The sequence below is a fragment of the Gigantopelta aegis genome, chromosome 4, assembly GCF_016097555.1.
Source record: "Gigantopelta aegis isolate Gae_Host chromosome 4, Gae_host_genome, whole genome shotgun sequence".
In the NCBI taxonomy this organism is placed as follows: domain Eukaryota; kingdom Metazoa; phylum Mollusca; class Gastropoda; order Neomphalida; family Peltospiridae; genus Gigantopelta; species Gigantopelta aegis.
In genome coordinates, this window is record NC_054702.1 from 89,789,227 (window position 1) to 89,808,305 (window position 19,079).

At 36.6% G+C, this 19,079-nt stretch overlaps 1 protein-coding gene across 6 annotated transcripts in view; it reads right to left on the reverse strand.

Moving 5' to 3' along the window:
- Positions 1-3,782: 3,782 nt before the first annotated feature.
- LOC121371373 (SPARC-related modular calcium-binding protein 2-like) overlaps positions 3,783-19,079 on the reverse strand; it is a 60,925-nt gene continuing 45,628 nt past the window's right edge. For 4 of the 6 annotated variants that reach the window (XM_041497213.1, XM_041497211.1, XM_041497212.1 and 1 more), the window contains 6 exons: positions 17,468-17,719; positions 16,605-16,701; positions 14,749-14,818; positions 12,347-12,509; positions 9,804-9,860; positions 3,783-6,437 (listed from right to left, as the gene is read on the reverse strand). In XM_041497213.1, the coding sequence (XP_041353147.1) occupies positions 6,421-6,437; positions 9,804-9,860; positions 12,347-12,509; positions 14,749-14,818; positions 16,605-16,701; positions 17,468-17,719 (656 nt within the window). In that variant the 3' untranslated portion in view covers positions 3,783-6,420. The remainder of the gene's footprint in view (positions 6,438-9,803; positions 9,861-12,346; positions 12,510-14,748; positions 14,819-16,604; positions 16,702-17,467; positions 17,720-19,079) is intronic. The other 2 variants (XM_041497210.1, XM_041497209.1) reach the window with 2 other exon arrangements.

The window sequence follows — 19,079 nt, forward strand, 5'->3', positions numbered from 1 at the left end:
CTTGTCTTGCATCTCGGTGCAGTGTTGGTGCAGTATTCGTCCACCCTATTACAAACAACACCTGCTGTTCCGATTCATGCATCAGCACATTATTTATGAGTTTAATGTCTCTGTACAATGTGGGGTAACTGGTGGGGACGTTACAAAGGCGTGTTGTCTGGTTTGTGATGTATGCCTGTGTGTCTTCTGACAGGGACTACAATTTCGCCTATGAAACCTTTTGGGTATAATTCATCGAACATTTAGCTACATTCCCTGTATAATGTGTCCATGAATTCACACACTCGAGTCATGGCCTTATTTAACTGAGGTGCACATGGGTAGTTGCACGAGCATACGTACGTACACTCACTCTTACACCACCCCACCCCCACCCCCGGAAAATGCCCTTTTTAGTTTAAAAGTTTCCTCATTTTTATACTGCCACCCCACTTTTGTTAGGCTAGATACGACACTGTAATAAGTTTTAAATTTTAAGGCAACAGTTCTGTCCGTTAAACCAAGGTGCTTTTAAAAAACTAAATCTCAAAAGAATTTAAGGGTCAGACGATATTTTCGACATTATTTTCTGAATGTCAATTATATTAGCTAGACCATAATGTCACGCATGGTATTGTTCCATTTTGATGAAAGTGGGTCTAAGCAACCCATAAATGAATTAAAATCCACTGTCATTGACACTGTCGACTAGTTTTAATGGCGAAAACATGCTTACATTTGCACGTAAATTATGGCGAAAGCGAAAGGTCTGCTAAGTGCCCATAACTTGCTTTTTCACAAAGCGCTTCATTTTCACGCTTTGCACGTGTATTCCATGTTCCCAATGCTGAATTTCCGTATAATTGGAGCTTGCGTTCGTGTACGGTGCACACTCCAAATTCGACAATGGTACGACTTCAACTGACTATCGAAGATCGAGGAAGGGCTATTGCTTGGCTTCAGGATGGCAATACGCAAAGAAATGTTGCTCTGAGACTTGGTGTCAGTCAGAGTGTCGTTGGCCGACTGTGGCAACGGTACTAAGCAACGAATTCTGTTCGAAATCGTCCACGTTCGGGAAGATCCCGAAGCACTACAAATAGAGAGGACCGCTACTACATCACCAATATGGCTCTACGTCAACGCACAACCACTGCACGCCGATTACGTGACAATCTGCGGACTGCGACTGGAACTCGAGTGTCTGATCAAACCATACGCAATCGTCTTGAGAGCCAATAATCTACGCTGCCGTCGCCAGGCTGTTCGACCACCACTCCTACCACGTCACAGAACGGCCAGACGTCACTGGTGCACGCTTCATCTGCGGTGGCAACGTGTTCAGTGGGGTCGAGTGATGTTCACTGATGAGTCCAGGTTTAGTCTCCAGTTCAACGACGGTCGGGTTTGTGTCTACAGACGTCCTGGGGAGCGCTTCGCTGACGTTAACGTTAGACGACGTCACCGGTTCGGTGGTGGCAGCGTCATGGTGTGGGGCGGCATCTCTATCCACCACAGGACCCCCCTCTATGTGGTGGATGGCAATCTGAATGGAATCCGCTATCTGAATGAGATTATCCGGCCGTTGGTTCTCCCAGGCCTTCAGCAGATTGGCGGCGGGGCAGTTCTGCAGGATGACAATGCCAGACCCACCGCGCCAGGGTGGTAACGGACTTTCTCAGACAACAAGGTATCGCCAGGATGGATTGGCCAGCATATTCGCCTGACTTGGCCTGGGACGAATTAGGCAGGAGAGTTCGGGATAACCATGCCCCTCCGGTCAACCTTCATGATCTGGGTCAACTTCTTATGGCAGAGTGGCAGGCCATTCCCCAAGAGTTCTTCAGACGTCTGATCAACAGCATGAGGCAACGATGTGTCAAGTGTATTCGCGCCAGGGGTGGATTCACACACTATTAAACGAATGTTCTAATGTGTAAAATCCATGTTTGACAACCTTCAACTTTGACAGCATGTCATGTGACTTTCTTGTATACAGTGACGTTTATTTGTGTTTTTTTGTAAATATGGAACAATAAATTAAAATTTTGGTGTAGTTTACATCATCAATCTAATACACTCTGAAACTTATTTGGTTATACATTTTTGACCCTTAAATTCTTTTGAGTAGTATATATCTCTATCTGTCGTAGTATATATGTGGCGGTGATTTTATAGAATTATTAAAATTAATTAATGTTTACACTTATGTACGTTTCATATAAAATCAGTGTGTAAAACTTCATTCTTTCTATGGCCTGATTTCTTTAACAACTCAAGAGATACCTAAATATCGAACTACGCTCCCCACTTCAAAAGCCTATGAAATGGACACATTAATTTTGCACTTCATGCATTCTTTACAAGTTTCATATGTGTTCCAGGTTTATAAAATTATATTCATATACAAAGGAAAATTAGAACTGTTCCATCACTAGAAAGTGTGTTAGTAAGCAAATCTAAATGCAACTGCGTTCGTTGTTTGCATTTTTACTTTTAAAAAGATTGGTTAGATGTGAAGTTGGTAACTAAGGGTACGCGTACCATGCAGCGTACTGGCAGAACCAATAAAAGAACTTGAAAGATGTCAATGATCAGGTTGCGTTCGATTTTAAAACGTATAATGAATTGCTAACATCAACACATATTGTTGAATGTTAAAGTCTGTATCAGTGTCGAGTTATCCGATTTAACGAAGGTGCGATAAGGTGTGTGTGCCGCCTTTCGGTGTCCTGTATCGGATTAACTCGTGAATCGATTCATGTAGCATCAATGCAACATGTTATCATTTTGTTTCGGGCAACAGTATTCTTTGACCTTTTTCCTTTTTCTTGTGCAGGTTTCATATTTCTGAGCAAACGTGAAAAACTCGACGTCGTCCCTAAACCCAATTTTGCACCAGATACTCTGTGTGTGGTGGCGATTTGTTACATTGTATTGTTGATAAAACCTGTCAGAGAGGAGATTTCGTAGCCCAGACTCGTGTGTGTAAAGACCAGGTCTGACTGACAGTGTTGTCTTGTCTTCTGATCAAACATACCGCCAAATGAAGTACATGTCGCCGTGCTCTAGCAAACTTCCCCGAAGATCCTCTCTCTTTCTCTCTCCAGACACAGTTACAACAGTGCTCATACTTTCAGCAAGCGCTTGTGTAAAGGGGTGGGGAGTGGGGTGGGGAGTGGGGTGGGGAGCGTGTTCAGGTCGAACCCATAACCTTGCATAACTCGACCCCCCCCCCCCCCCCCCCCCCCCTCCTACCTCCATAAATTTCTCTCGCCGCTGTCTAGACCCCTCCTTATATAAATTCCTGCACACGCGCCTGGTTCAACATGCCTTTTTTAAACTTTGTGTCAATTCTTTTTTCTTCTTCTTCTTCTTCTTTTTTTTGTTTTTGTTTTGTTTTGTTTTGTTTTTGTTTAAAATAATGTTTACAAAATAGACGATTTTTCATCTGAAAAAAAAGACATTTGTTCATGTATGGATTACATTTTGCACAGTTTCTCGTTGGTATACTAGTAGCATTTTGTGACATTACGTTTTATATTATGCATTTTTTAATACCAAATGTGAAAATATATAGTATGTATGTTTCGACCCCTGAACCCCCACCCCAAACCTTTGCACACGCTTCTACAACCAAACGTCGACAGTGTTCTTAATAACAGAATATTAAAACAGAAAAAAACACCTAAATAATTAAATGTGTGTGTATATATATATATATATATATATATATATATATATATATATATATATATATATATATAGTACAGTATTTAAAAAACAAAAAACACAACACAATGTTGACAAAAAAGTTTATTTAGCTCAGGACATTTTGCAACATATCTACGGAACGAGTTAAAATGAAAACATTATGACTTCCTTTGCACAAACAAATTGTAGCATTGCTTGATTAAAACGTGGAGATGTACACAGCAGCGTTGCAACTAGTATCAGTAATTAACAAACATACATTGCATGTATATAAACATCAAAACTAATTTACTTTGCAGAATAAACAATAACTTAACCATAACAAGTGCACACAATGGGCCGTTGTATATTTTCGAAGCTACAAAAGATCTGTAATCATACCGACTCAAATCCATTTAACAAAATGTGATACATTTGAAAAAATTATATTATTTTTCTGACTAAAGCAAATAATGATCATATTTAAAATCTTCTAAATAATTTGTAATGATTAATTTGATCTTAATATACGACACTTGAAAACGACATACAAACAATTAGACAAAAAATAAATATACCTAACAACAATTTTAATTTAATGAAATATATACTTGTGTATAATGTGGGCATTGTGAATTTTTTTCCCTTTTTGTTCCATCAGTTGATTGTAGCTGCATACTCAGTTAGCATTGTTGTTACTATGTTCACCACGTATACACCATGTGTGGTGTATTTATATTTGTTTTAAACTAAGTGCTGTCTTTTTGTATGTCGTTCGTTAGTGTCGTAGGATATATCTAAGTATTGTTACGCTTAATATAAATCATGCACCACAAAGAACACCTGATCGACGTTTTTCAAATATGTCAGTCTTATGAATATTCATAACTCCACTATAGGATACCACCCCAGCCATAAGCTAGCACCCATTTCTATGGTATATATGTTTTGTTTGCTTGTTTTTAAATATAATGACTCATTAACATTTAAATTCAGACATGTTCATGCATGAACAAACACATTTATTTGCTTGAATGAATGTATAATTATATTCATTTTGCATGTTAGTTGATAATCGATACTCGGTCACCGGTTTGGGATTTCAGTGAAACAGTTTTGCGAACAATAACGAGTGGTTTGGCTGTCTGTGGAGTAAACTATATAATTTTAACGTATGTCAAACACTTATCAACAGATAATCTGTCGCGCAATGTATTACGGCCAGTTTCTTTACAAGTTTACAATTCGAAGTCCATAGTGACATATTATGAAGAAAATTAATATAGAATAGGGCCTAATTTAAAGCATACGTTTTTAACATTGTTAATGACGTAGCCACTTTAGAAATATACGGGGTGTCTCAGTTCTCCCTCCATTATTTGTCCACAAAAAACAACTCCTTGTACACAAAAGTTACGCTTGTTTTGCGTGTTACTGGAGTTCGTTACAACCCTACTCTTGTCTTACAGGTTGTACTATACCAAACACAATTTCAAAGGCGACAACGATAACGTATGCAGCAAAAATATTATATGCAGTATATCAACCATAAATATGAATACTACAATGTCTCCCATAAAATATCATATTGACTGAAAAGTGGAACCTATCATGGCGTATTTTCGATATAATGGGATCTTTTTTATAACACCTCTAGTTTTACACAAAATTGTAGTACCTTTACGTTTTACACGAACATGTTTCAAACACAAGGATACTTTACAAATAAAATAAATGGCATTCATTCATGCCCTCCCTTAATAAAAAAAAAAGAACCAAGGCAACAGACACTGTCACATGTATCACCGATGGCAGGACTGGCAGTGTTAACTGCTGTATCAAAGTTTCGAGTCGCTTTCAACTTTGACCCAGCTGGATGTTATTTGGTATAGTGCTACCTGTAAACAAATGACTGATCTTGCTAAACATTTGGAAATATAACTGTGTGCTCATTGTCCTTGTAGACTTATACATTGCTTGTGTTTGTAAGTAATTAAAATGTCTTGCATGCACACTTGGATATAGCAGTAATGCATATAAATACATTTTCTTGTAAAGCACCCTGTAAGTCCAGCTTAAAAACTTTTATAGTGTAGTTTACTCTATTCATTCTAGCTCATCATGAGTGATAGCGCTACTCATTTCTGGCAAAACCATTATTATAGTGTACAAGTCGGATATCAATGGATCATTAAAGCTGACAGAACCAAAACACAAGAAAGAACCCAATGTACAATCTGATAAAGCTCTTTGAAGCAGTAAACTAATAAAAACGACAAAAACATTATCACATTCGTAATCCTCTCTAAGGTTCATTGTGACAAAATCTTTAAAACATCATTTAAAAAAGAGTTTTGATAATAATACTGGCAGTTCACGTAATTTGATGATAGTGCGGTAGTGATCGATTTTCCTTACACCAGTGATACTATGATTGCAACATATATAGTTGTACAACAGTGACCACAATAATAATTAATGATTATTCACGGAATCCAAAGCTCTGTATTATTGTGCTTGGAGTAACCAGATGATTTTTGAAACACGAGGATGCCAATAATGCTATGGCTGGAACTAGAAAGCACATGGAAATTCACATCTCCGCTTACAGCGAATAACACCAACCGTTGAAAAGAACACAGAACGATTCGGTCAACTGTGTGGGATTCTTGCTACCTCCGTCTTTTAGGACCAGTCCTATCGATCCGCAGCAACACAAAATGCACGTGCAGTCCCCGATCTAGGCACTCATGTCAACTGATCAACTGCAAAAGACCGATATTTAAAACTTTTAGTGAGAGAAATGACACGTTGTGTTGGACAAGATGTGATTGTTTAAGTGATAACATTAAAACCTTTAAACAACAAATTTACAACAGGTCTAGTCAAACCCATTTCTGATCATAATGACATCAGATCGACAATTTGAAATAAAAATGTATGGGTAGACTTTAAATTTGTTTTGTTTGTTTGAAAAAGTTGTTAATATTTTGGTCAAATTCATTTGTGTTCATTATTCGAGGATAATGATTCGTTATAGAAACAATATTTTCAAAAAAGACGTGCTCAGTTGTATGGTGCCTTGCGGAAACTGCAATGCTGCAATACGTGGACAAAATGTAAACGTGCAACAATTAACGATATCAAACTAAATAATATGCAGCTTACCTGTATCGGACAACAAACCATTGACACCATAGCTGTTTTATGAACCACAACACAACGATAGTTTTACCTTCCGAGACTGAACATAGCGGGAGAACTAGACACCGGTAATTGAAACCAGATGCATTGTTGACTATTGTTTAAAGACCAGGGCCCCGTTTTACGAAGCGATCTTAGGTCTAAGAACACATTAAGTGCATAAGGTAGTCATGCAACTAAGGCGAGGGGTCTAATTCACAAGGATCTCTTAGGCTCTGTTAGACAACAAAGCATCCTCTGCGTAAGTCTTTTAGCGAGATCGCAAAGTTGCGAGAGTTTACTGAATTAGGCCCCTGGGCACTAAGCTCGCTTCATAACACGTGGCCCTGAATAGTGTATAGATATATCTCAACAAAAATATATCATTCAAGACGCACAACCTGACGTGGCATAAACACAATTTAACAAATGTTTCATGTTTATTTAAAAGACTCCACTGACAAACAAAACAAAACAATATACAGTAGTTCAAATGAGAGAGGATGCCCTTTTTATACCTTGCTTGCTACTTATTGTAACCGTTTTGCCGTCCCCGTGATAAAAAAAAAGGTTTAGACGCGATGTCAACCTTGTTGTCTGAATTGTTTGATTCATTGTAAATATAGATGCTGCTGTCGTGAGAAACACCTCAATGGCGTAATGCAGGTAAAAGGTTTGGAATACCAACAATCTAGACTGTAACTATCGTAACAACTGAACTACAAATACAAAGTTGAAAAACTTAACAATTCATGAATAAATCATTCTTATTATTATCTATTTTTATCGAGTCGCAGGTACCAATCACGATCAGTTACACAATATGGATTTGCACCTGAACAGTATGTCAATCGCCGTTCTTCTAAACAGATACATGTATATCTTAAACATTTCAATCGTTTGGACATCTGTGCATTGACATATTATACTTTAACATTTTTACTGTCATTAAAATAATAAAGCAAATTAACAACAAAACTAACATAGATGTTTGGGTATATGCTATAGTTTGGACCATAATCATGCACCAACGCAGTCTTCTTTTAACAAATGATTTTATATACACATAATTAAAGAAATTGTAAACTAGGAATATGTGACACCACGTTAATACAACATAACCAATCAATGCTAATAAATATACTAAATTATAACCAATTATTTGAAATATTTTTACTAGCTATTTGTGGGAGGGGGATGTGGAAGTAATTGCTCCCCAGTAATGCGTTAATGTTTAGATGGTTTCAAACGCAACTTCCTAGCATCTTGAGTACAAAATTTAATGTGTTAAACGACAATTTTTAGCTTTAATTAAAAAAATAAATATTTAATTTAATGATCTCAGGTGAAGAGGTGGGTTGAGGTACAGATCCTTGTTCCTATGAACGTGCTTTCTAACTAAAATGATTCTATTATGTTTTGTCATTTAAGTGCTATTAATATCTCTAAATACTGGATACACATTCTGTACTATTTCCACATTGTATATTACACACTATTTACATGTCTATAACTTAAATATTACATAGCTTATTTACATGCCTTTGGCAGTGCACCCATTCTTGTACAAAAGTTATTGAGAGAAAAATAGCTATTTTCAAGGCTTTGCCTTATTTAAATGACTTCATTGACAAACAGAATCAACAAATATTCATGTAAAGCGAGGTCATGGTTTCTTTTTAAGACATTAAATGAAATACAATTAGTGTTAAATTATTTGTGGAGAAAATTACAATGCACGAAACGACAGGATATCATTACGTAAACACCATACATTTATAATAAATAGAATAAGTTTAGTTCTGAAAAGTAATTTGAGAATGCATATCTTAATACTGATTTATATCATAATTTAATTTTTGTGTATATGTTGACGAATGAAAGTGGAAGAAAAAACACATACTATTTTCTAGTGTATTTTATTATACAGTACATAAGTACGATATAAGCCTAACATATCTACCTTATATACATTATATGTGTCATGTATTTGCATAAGAATACGTAAACTATATAGTCTAACACTATACAATTGTTATGGTAACCAAAATAATAACTCAAACGTAAAACTATTGCCCCAAAATATGGTTTGTCACATAAAACTGTGTTTGAATTTGTGTCTGATTGTGACCCAAGTTTCCATACATTGACCTGATTTAAAATGTTTACCAATTGATTTTACATCTGAATTATCTTATGCTACTGTTGATGTGATATATTCATCACAGAGTCTAATCGGACACATCTACTCTGAAAATAATCATTTGTATTTGGCAGATTTGCACGTGTCACTTGTGTTCATGTAATATCCACTGCACAGACAGACAGGTCTATTAAGACCATTGAAGGACCAGTCCTTTATACGCAAGCCAAAGGATATCTGCAGACCCCTTGATAAGCTGGTGGTTGGTATATTAGTCCTGCGTCCAGTGACAGCGAATGTCACTAACCACCGTGAACAGCTTGATTGGTTCCCGATGTAGTCATTCGAATTAACGTGAAGCGAACGTTTTCCTGTTCTGTCTGGTTGAACGCACGCCATATTCGATTTCTATCTTTAGTTATTAATTCTATATTTATCTGCATAATTTGTTCACAGACAACTAGATGGAAATGAATATAACAGGTCACAAAACTATTTGTGTAGGTAAACAGTCGGTCTCGATGCCATCACATTTAAATAATATCCAATCATAAATTAAGACAAACGTCTTACATCCAATCACAACGACGTTTAGGCTGTTCGGAGAGAACACAACCAACCACCAACAGTCACCACTATCCAATCAATTGCCTTGTAGTATTGTTAACAGACATGGTCATCAGAGTTGTTCAAGCTGTAGCAGTGAAAGCCTTTTTAGTAAAACACGACCATGTTTATAAGCATTGTGAGTCAATAGAGTCCATCACAATGTTGTGGACGGTTTACGAGTCATGGAGATACTTACTAAAGGGATTTTTTCGTCCTCTTCTGTTATTATTTGGTAGCACATTATAATAGTTATCTGAAATAAAATAATTATTATTACAAAGTGAGCAAATAATCATGAGAGATTTAAAAGACTAGCAAAGTACAAATCTACATAAAAATGTTCATTCATCTATCTGGTTATAAAGAACACGAAATATAATAACCACATTTAATAAATCCCCTCTGAACACAAATTCCTATGTTGAACGTCTATATCAAAATTGCCATCACGGTCAATTAATATGGGGTTCACTATAATAACTGATGGAAAGTATAACTATATGATATTCTACAGCAAGAATGGGCATCCTCTATGAACAGTTCAGATTCTTGCTATTATTATAACCAGTATAAATCGCTATTAAATGCTGAATGTTATTTACACATGAATATCCCTTTGAGATTCCAAATTGCATTATCAAAATTTAGATGTAATAGTTTGGGTTTTGTGTAGATACTGGTAAATTTAATAATATTGTATACGAGAGAAGATTATGCACTTTTTGTCAATATAATAACCAGGGTTTTTTTTTATTGAAGATCAGCTCCATGTATTATTTGTATGCAAAAAATAGTTATTTGAGAAATATGTACATTTTACCCTTTGTGAAAGTAAATGCTGGCCTACCATTAACAATTATCTTCATTAATCTGATGTCATCTCAAAACGAAAACTGTTGACTAAATTTATCAAAATTCTTATACTATGTATGATTGAGAATGAATGGTGAACTGGGTTTTTTACACTGAATATTTATAAATGCACTGCCTTACTATTACTATAATATAAAATTAAATGGCAGACAGTTATGTGACTAAATCATGTAACGCATGCTCTTAAATTGTGTAAATTGATTGTCTATCTGTCTGTCTGTCTGTCTATTTACTGTTATTTGTGTGATTTCTTATCTCTTTCTGTCAGTATATAATAACTGCACGAATCAATTTAGGCAAATTGTTTTCTTACTGAATCATCATCATCATCATCATTATCATTTGATCACAAGTATGATTATCACTTCTAAAATTATTACTATTACTTCTACAACTATTATTACATTTAAAAATTTTTTATAACACATATAGTATCTTATGTTATTGACATTAAACAATATTTAATATACTTTTCCATAATTAGGCAAAAGAACCAACTTTGGAGAAAGAAAGAAAGAAAGAAGTGTTTTATTTAACGACGCACTCAACACATTTTATTTACGGTTATATGGCGTCAGACATATGGTTAAGGACCACACAGATTTTGAGAGGAAACCCGCTGTCACCACTACATGGGCTACTCTTCCGATTAGCAGCAAGGGATCTTTTATTTGCGCTTCCCACAGGCAGGATAGCACAAACCATGGCCTTTGTTGAACCAGTTATGGATCACTGGTCGGTGCAAGTGGTTTACACCTACCCATTGAGCCTTGCGGAGCACTCACTCAGGGTTTGGAGTCGGTATCTGGATTAAAAATCCCATGCCTCGACTGGGATCCGAACCCAGTACCTACCAGCCTGTAGACCGATGGCCTGCCACGACCCCACCGAGGCCGGTAGAACTTTGGAGAATGACCCAAGTACAAATGTAACAAAACCTGATGTCTAACATCACAATAAATGTATTTCTATTTACGATCTCTAACATTACCACTGCCTATATGAATACTAGCATGATACTGAAGCCAACAGTCACTTTCTAGTAACATGACATACCTATATGGAGGGTATTTGAAGAGGGGTGGGGGTGGGATGCTTAGGATATATGAGAAGTGAACAAATAAATGCTAATTTAATTCAATTAATAAACAAAAGTATTTAATGTTTTAAAAGATGAAGATAAAATACATGTTGCTCAATACTCCAAATCCTGGTTGTTTTGGGGAAACAGTTTTGTAGCATTAATGTTAAAGAGATTAATCAGTAACACATGATGGCATGCAAGAAAGCTATACTGAACATACAAGTGTTAACATGACAAGCTTTAGTTCACCAAAGCGAAATTAATTAAGTAATTAAACAAAATCCATCATAAACAAAGGTAAGCTTGAAAACCCGATCATTTCGACCATTAGGCTAATTTCATATATTTCTTCAAGTATTGTGAATAAAATAGGACACTGTTTAATTATTTCAAAGTAATATTGCTTATAAGTTGGCATAGATTTGCATGTGTCCAAACACTGTATAAGTAGAATTACTAAAAGTTTAACACCATCCAATATGAACGAAAGAGACTCCCAAGAAAACCCCCACCCCTCCAACCCTTAAAACACAGAAATAACTCATTGGTTATTGGATGTCTCCACAACAATATATAAAGCTAGACAAATTATGCTCTAACATTTCTCATAATAATTGTTCAGTTAAAATTAATTTCGGTTAAAAACTGAAGTAAGTCCACCACAGTAAGTACTGAACGATCTGGCCTGTCGAGCTATATATAGGCCTACTGTTGGTGAAAAATAACAGCCATGCACAGATAATGCCGCAACAAAAATGAAGGAAGCATGAAACGAAAATCACCCTTACGGTTCAGTCCCATACATTCTCTCCACTCCGCTACGGTAACTTTCTTGTTGTTATCACTGTCACAATACCGTAAAAAGTTCCGCCTACATTTTCGAGGATAACTTTTATTTTTTAAATTAGTTTTTCTAAATGTTTTCCATTCCTTTCGGTCCAGTACCTGTTGGAGAAAAATAACATCAAGAAGTTAAAGAAATGAATTAAAATGGTAACATAATTTTGTAAATGAACGTTAATGTAGTAATTTTGTACAAATACAAACATTGCAGTAGTGTCGGTTTAAACAAGCATTTTGATAGTACTGCTAAAGCAATAAATGAGTAAATTGCCATGAAAGTCAAACTTGATCTGCAACTGTGCATGTTAAAGCTAAATTAAAAAAAATAAAATAAAAATCAGCTCAATATCAAGCATTGTGAACAACAGGTCCGGAAAACTATATATGGGACAGACGGGCAGACATATAGAAGGACGGAGATGCAACCTATAATGCCCTCCAGTTAGACAGATAGGGGACTAAAAAACCCCCAATTAATATGGTATGTGGACATTATTTCCAGTTCAGTTGAATAAACATTCTATGAACGTTTCCAATTCACATGTCTACTTCTTATATTGACTGACCGAAATTTAATTATATTCCATCTGGAAGATATACTTTTCACGCTTCAAATCCTTCAAATTTCAGTAGAAAGTTTAAAAATTACATTAAAGGTAAATGGTTACGTTTGACCAAGGTACCCATAGTTAAAACACTGGTAGTCTACGATGCAAGCTCGGTGAAGTCCATTCACAAGATGGCGCGAAGATCGCGCAACCCCTACTCTCTTATTCCCGCATGAATTGCTTAGACTGGTCGCGCACAATATTATATTCCATTTATACATGTACATCCCTTTTTATTCTCTAATTTAGGTGGAGGAAAATTTACACCCACCAAAAAGGGATTCCTCACTGCTGAGTACATTGTACAGTGGCGGATCCAGAAAATCCATTGGGTGGGGGGGGGGGGGGGGGGGCAATGATATGAGGCGGAATGCCAATGGAACTTTGGGGGAGGTTAATTAATATATAATAAAATTATGACTGTCCCCGCTAGATCCACCTCTGAATCATCTTGGCTTGGTAACAATCTACTCAAATTAAGAACCATCATGAACCTGAAACAACGGACGATTCGCTAAAGTAATCTTTTAAAACTTTTAAAGCACTTTTAAATTAATTTTTTTAACAATGTGAACTTTTGTATATCAGATAACACAAAATATATATAAGTGCGCACTAATTCACAAAAAAGGCAGCGGGCTCCATTAACCGCTCTCTGGATCCGCCGCTAATTTGTGCCAGTGCTACCATCTTCTGTAACTTGAGATATAAATGAGATGCGAGAGTAACAGGTTATGCCTCGTTCAAGTCACGAGATCTGCCAAAACGTATTCAAAATAGCAAATAAAGTGGCGATATTGCCCATCGTATCTTGTGAAAAATATGATAGGTGATAAGAGCTATCTGTTTAACGCCCACAGACGTGTGCCCGATTCAGGTGTTAACGTCAAATGCAGCAGGAAATATTGCCATAACCCATAATCCTCATCCCAGTTTCACAAGATAGTCTCTCTTTATTTCTTCTGGTTGGTCTTTTTTTAGGGCAGTGCGAGAGTAATGGGAATAAGCAATGTACATGTGGAGAGAGAGAGAGAGAGAGAGAGAGAGAGAGAGAGAGAGAGAGAGAGAGAGAGAGAGAGAGAGAGAGAGAGAGAGATAGAGAGAGACTCTAGAACGGAACGAAAGTTTATCTAGAGAAAAGAAAGTCGATCTAAAGGAAATCTAAAGAAAAATTTCTTAGACTATCACTCATACCATAGAATACAGTCCATTTGCGAAAACAGGGAACCATGAATAATACTAAACCTCATAAAAAAAAACCCCTCCACTTTGGGTCCTCTATGTCAAAACAGGGTAGGTAGAGAGAGAGAGACAGAGAGACAGAGAGACAGACACACACACACACACACACACACACACACACAGAGAGAGAGAGAAAGACATACACAGAGACAGACACACAGACAGACAAAGACAGACAGTCGCACACATATTTTTAACATCATTCAAGATCCAAGTGTTTGTAAACATTAGGGCTGAATTTACAAAGCCTGTTTATGTCTTAGACGCGTGTAAATACATACATTTACAATGATTAAACACCTGCGTTACAGCAAAAAAAGGGCTTCGTACATTGGCCAATAGTCTATACCCCACTCCCTGTACTTTCTCGAATATTATATTCTTTTCAATGACGCTTAAACATAAATACTGTAATTTAGACAACGTTACACATTATGAATGCAATATGTTAGTTGGTGCTTATACACGACATGAATATACAAACGCCTTACCCCATTGCCATTCATATCAAGAGACAAGAGCTTCCATTCTGCTACTTTTTCTCTAATCTCGTTTGATTTTCTATAAAAATAAAAAAGTGTCAGCCATTACATTCATCATTTAAGACAACAATACTAAAATGTCACACATCAAAGTAATATATCAAACATTATATATTAAAATGTCCTAATTGTAAATTCTCGATGCACAAACAAGTAAAACCCTGTTTGTTAGGTGGGGCATGTGTTCAGGACAGTGTGCTTGAAACTTAATTACGAAAGATATAAACACGAACGTAGGTGTAAGTACGAACATATTATTTTTAACTTAAAATACATCAAACGAATCTTTATAATGGTGAAAGCCATAAACCCATGCTATTAAATATAACTTAGAACACTTTTTGTCTATCTGAATTCATAACCATAGACCTACAATATGGACTGGACTTACAAAGCCCGGTTTTTTTTTGTCTTACACAGGTGCAACTACATGTATTTACAATGCTTAAACACCTGCGATTTGAGAAAAAACAGGCTTCGTAAGTTTGATCCTGTATGAATATATTACTGTTTAAGCACAATAAATGAAAAAGCCTCATACGGATATTTATGGTGTGTCATAGGAAATCAAAATCTCAAATGAACACGTGTTGTTGTGTGAGGCAAAAAAGGCCACGTGGTTAACATCAATACTAATATTTAAACCAACAAAAGGTAATCAAAAAAGATATGAGAAGCGATGACACTTGAAAAAGTACCCATACTGATAATAGATAATGCATCTGTGTCCATGCTATTTGTTACATTTAAACAAACACAGGTGCGAACGCGACGCATCCAGCAAACCTATTGGGGGATTAACCTTTTACCTGTAGAAGATTACCGGCAGCCTAGCCAGCCCCTGCGTTCACATGTTGCCACAAGAACACGCCCACCTCATGTGACGTAGTTGGTCAAAAGACACTGCGTGGATTACGGACGTGACGTCGTTGCTTAGAAGACGGCGGCTGGCTTACTGCTAGGATAAACGGACTTGGGAGCAAGTGGTGTGCCCAGCATGCCCAGGAACGAATTCTACGTAGCAAATTTTGGATAAGCCTGCAACGAGTCCGACCAACCCGCACGTTGTGCTTTGATCTCGCGGGGAGGCCATTCCACGTCTTGTTGTATATTTAAAATATTAACTACCGTCCTTATTTCAATATAGTCTAGAGGGTTTTTTCCTTTATTTGACTTGCTTATCTTGATCACTGGTTTAACAAAGTAATTTTGTCTAGTTTAAAAGTCTTCACTCAAATCAAGACTCAAACGCTATATACGTATACTATGTAAATGTCCAACACTCTACAAACTGACTTTGACCTATTCTCTGTTTTTCCCCGTTCCAACAAGTGCCCCACAACTGGTATATTAAAGGCTGTGGTATGTGCTTTTCCTGTTCGTGGGAAATCCTTGCTGCTAATTGGAACATGTAGCGGGTTTCCTCTGACTACGTGCCATAATAACCACGTCTGACATCCAACAATCGATGATTAATAATTCAATGTGTTCTAGTTGTGTCGTTAAACAAACTTTGCAGACTACATGCCATTTGAGTCCCACGTTTTAAGCTCACGTTTATTTGTTAATGCGACCCACTATCTTATATTATAATCAAGCTATTAACAAACAAAAATACATAAAATCAACAAAAATAACGTTTTCAGCATTCTGTATAGCCCATCAACTCTTAGAACCTCATTTGTAGAACCACAGCACATACACGTGGGTAATTCCATACGTATCTACAATACAACAACATTCATACGGTTATTAGGGCTGACCTTAGCTGACCTTGGTGCTATACCAAACGTAAGGGTACTAACCTTGGTAATGATGTGTTCCCCGTTGCTTTTGCCATCTCCTCTGCAAGGTCATTCATAAGGTCGACCAGGAAACGACGTTTTAAACTTAGAGGACATCCTACATCACAATGTATAAGAGATACGGTTATCTTATATTAGAAAAAAATATTACATTTCCATACATTCACTCAAATACTTATACACAATGGTACTTTTGTATCATTAATTCCATGTAGGCATTCGCAACATTTTAAACTAATTATTTTTGATTGCGACTTATATAGAGATGCGATTTTCAACACCATTATTTCATAGAATCGGAATATGACAGCGACTGGTGAGAGAGATGGGGTGGGTTCAGCTATATATTAATAATAATTGATTTTCAACTCGGGGGGACGGGGCATCCGCTACAGACTCTTATGCGGTTAGCTCCATTTTAGATGAAGATATTATTACCTTTTTTTAAATACAATGCATACATGATCAAAATAATATTAAATTATAGTCAAACATTTGCGGAAACACTTTTACATTTATGACATTTTGGTTAACTTGGGGTTTGTTCCATAAATAACCACATGGGATGGAAGCGTATGGGGAATATAGCATTTTATTCTCTACGTCTGCTTTATCTTTTTTTCGTGCAAATTAAGTTAAGTTGTAGATGGCAGGTATTGAGAGAAAACCCCCAGTAAACCACGTGTGTAAGCATTTGTGGTGGAGAACAAAGAAATTGGTGGAGAGTACTAGAAAAAAGAACAATAACAACAACATACACACACACACACACACACACACACACCACACACACACTTCTAATTAACCATCTGTGGAACAGCCCTTGTAAATGAGGGAAAAGAGGAAATAAAACTGGAATGTACCTTTTATCCTACCTTTCATCTGGCGGTCGTCACTGATGGTGCAGTTGGGTTCCTGCTCGAACGATGACGTAGTTCCGGGGATGGGCATGCCGGTCTTCTGCTCCACACACCAACAGATCCTGGTGACGTTGTGGCACTGCGCCTTGTCCCACATGCCGTTCGTCTGGCACGCGGGGATGTAGATGTTGGCGTTGGGCTCCTTGTCCGCGTTAGCCTTAGCGGCTGCTCGCTCCTCCATACAGCTTCTAGAGTCTAAGGAGCAAAACCAAAGACGAGTTATTCTGGTACTATACAATTTTAATAAATCACTACATATCATGCTAGGTAATAACTATCAACTGCCAGCACAAAGTTTGCCAACTTTCTCTTCTCACGACTACGACTGTCCAGTTGCTAGTCTGGGTGCTCTTACAACTCGATTCTCGTCGTATAACCCAGTTAATCTGAGCGCACCCGTCTAAGTTGTGAGTTGGGGAAATTACAACACAGCCATCGAGTTGGCCAACTTCATCGTGACAGTTAACAGTCTGAACCTAGCATTAGTTATGGTAGTAAACATAATTACTGTTTTGGAACTTTCAATATTATATTAAATAGATTATGTATTTAAAATATTACTCGGTGTATCATACTTATCCTGGATCATTTAGCCAGCTTTGGTAGTTGAATCACTGCGCATCTTTCACCTTTTATCAAAGTCATCAGTTTGACCTGGGTATCAGCCGCAAACGATGAGACGGTCAAACATAGACATGTGTAATGCTGCTTGTTTTCGAGATGTAACAGAAATTTTGTACGGACATTTATTTATATTTTTGATGTTCAAAATATATTAATTTTGTTAATTATGTTTCATGTTGTTTTTGTTTTTTGTTTTTTTTAAAACAGCCAAAATATGTTCGCGGTAAATATTTTGACCTTTTGCTTAGGGTTATGGATGCTGCGCATTTAATTACATTAAGGTTTCAAAAACACAGTGGTCTATAATTAGATTTCAAAACAAATTTGTTCATTACTTTCAAAACAAATTTGTTGATTACGTTTCGTAGTATGATTATTATTTTTTTGTTTTATCAGCCAATGACGTCTGTTCGCCATCCTTTCCTCCGCTGCCTCCCTCCAAGCCTCGTAGTACAAGCAGACGACAGCAGATCCAACAGAGCTAGTCCCTGGTCAGAAGGCTTTGATAAAAGGCTACATGAAGTGCAGAGCAAAGCACTCAAACTAAAGTCACTACCAAAGCACGGACCCAGTCCACCAAACTACATTCACTAAGCTGTCCTAGGCATTCTCTTACTCTTGTCTCTTCTCAAGGTAAAGCACTTACAAAACATTTTAAAGTTTTTTTTTTATTCAGAAATAACATATATATTTAAAAATTTGATTCATAACATCAGAAATCATACTAATCAAATGACCTCTCCGTAGCAAAGCCCTGTTTTCTAAATAAATACCGTATATGTTCAGGAATAAGAATATTTCATGTGCAACTGTTCGAATTAATGTTTAATAGACCAACTGTTTAATAACTCCTTAATATTTATTTATACTATAATTTGATATCTGAAAAATCCACAATGTGTGATAAAAATCATGATTAAATAGGTTTAGA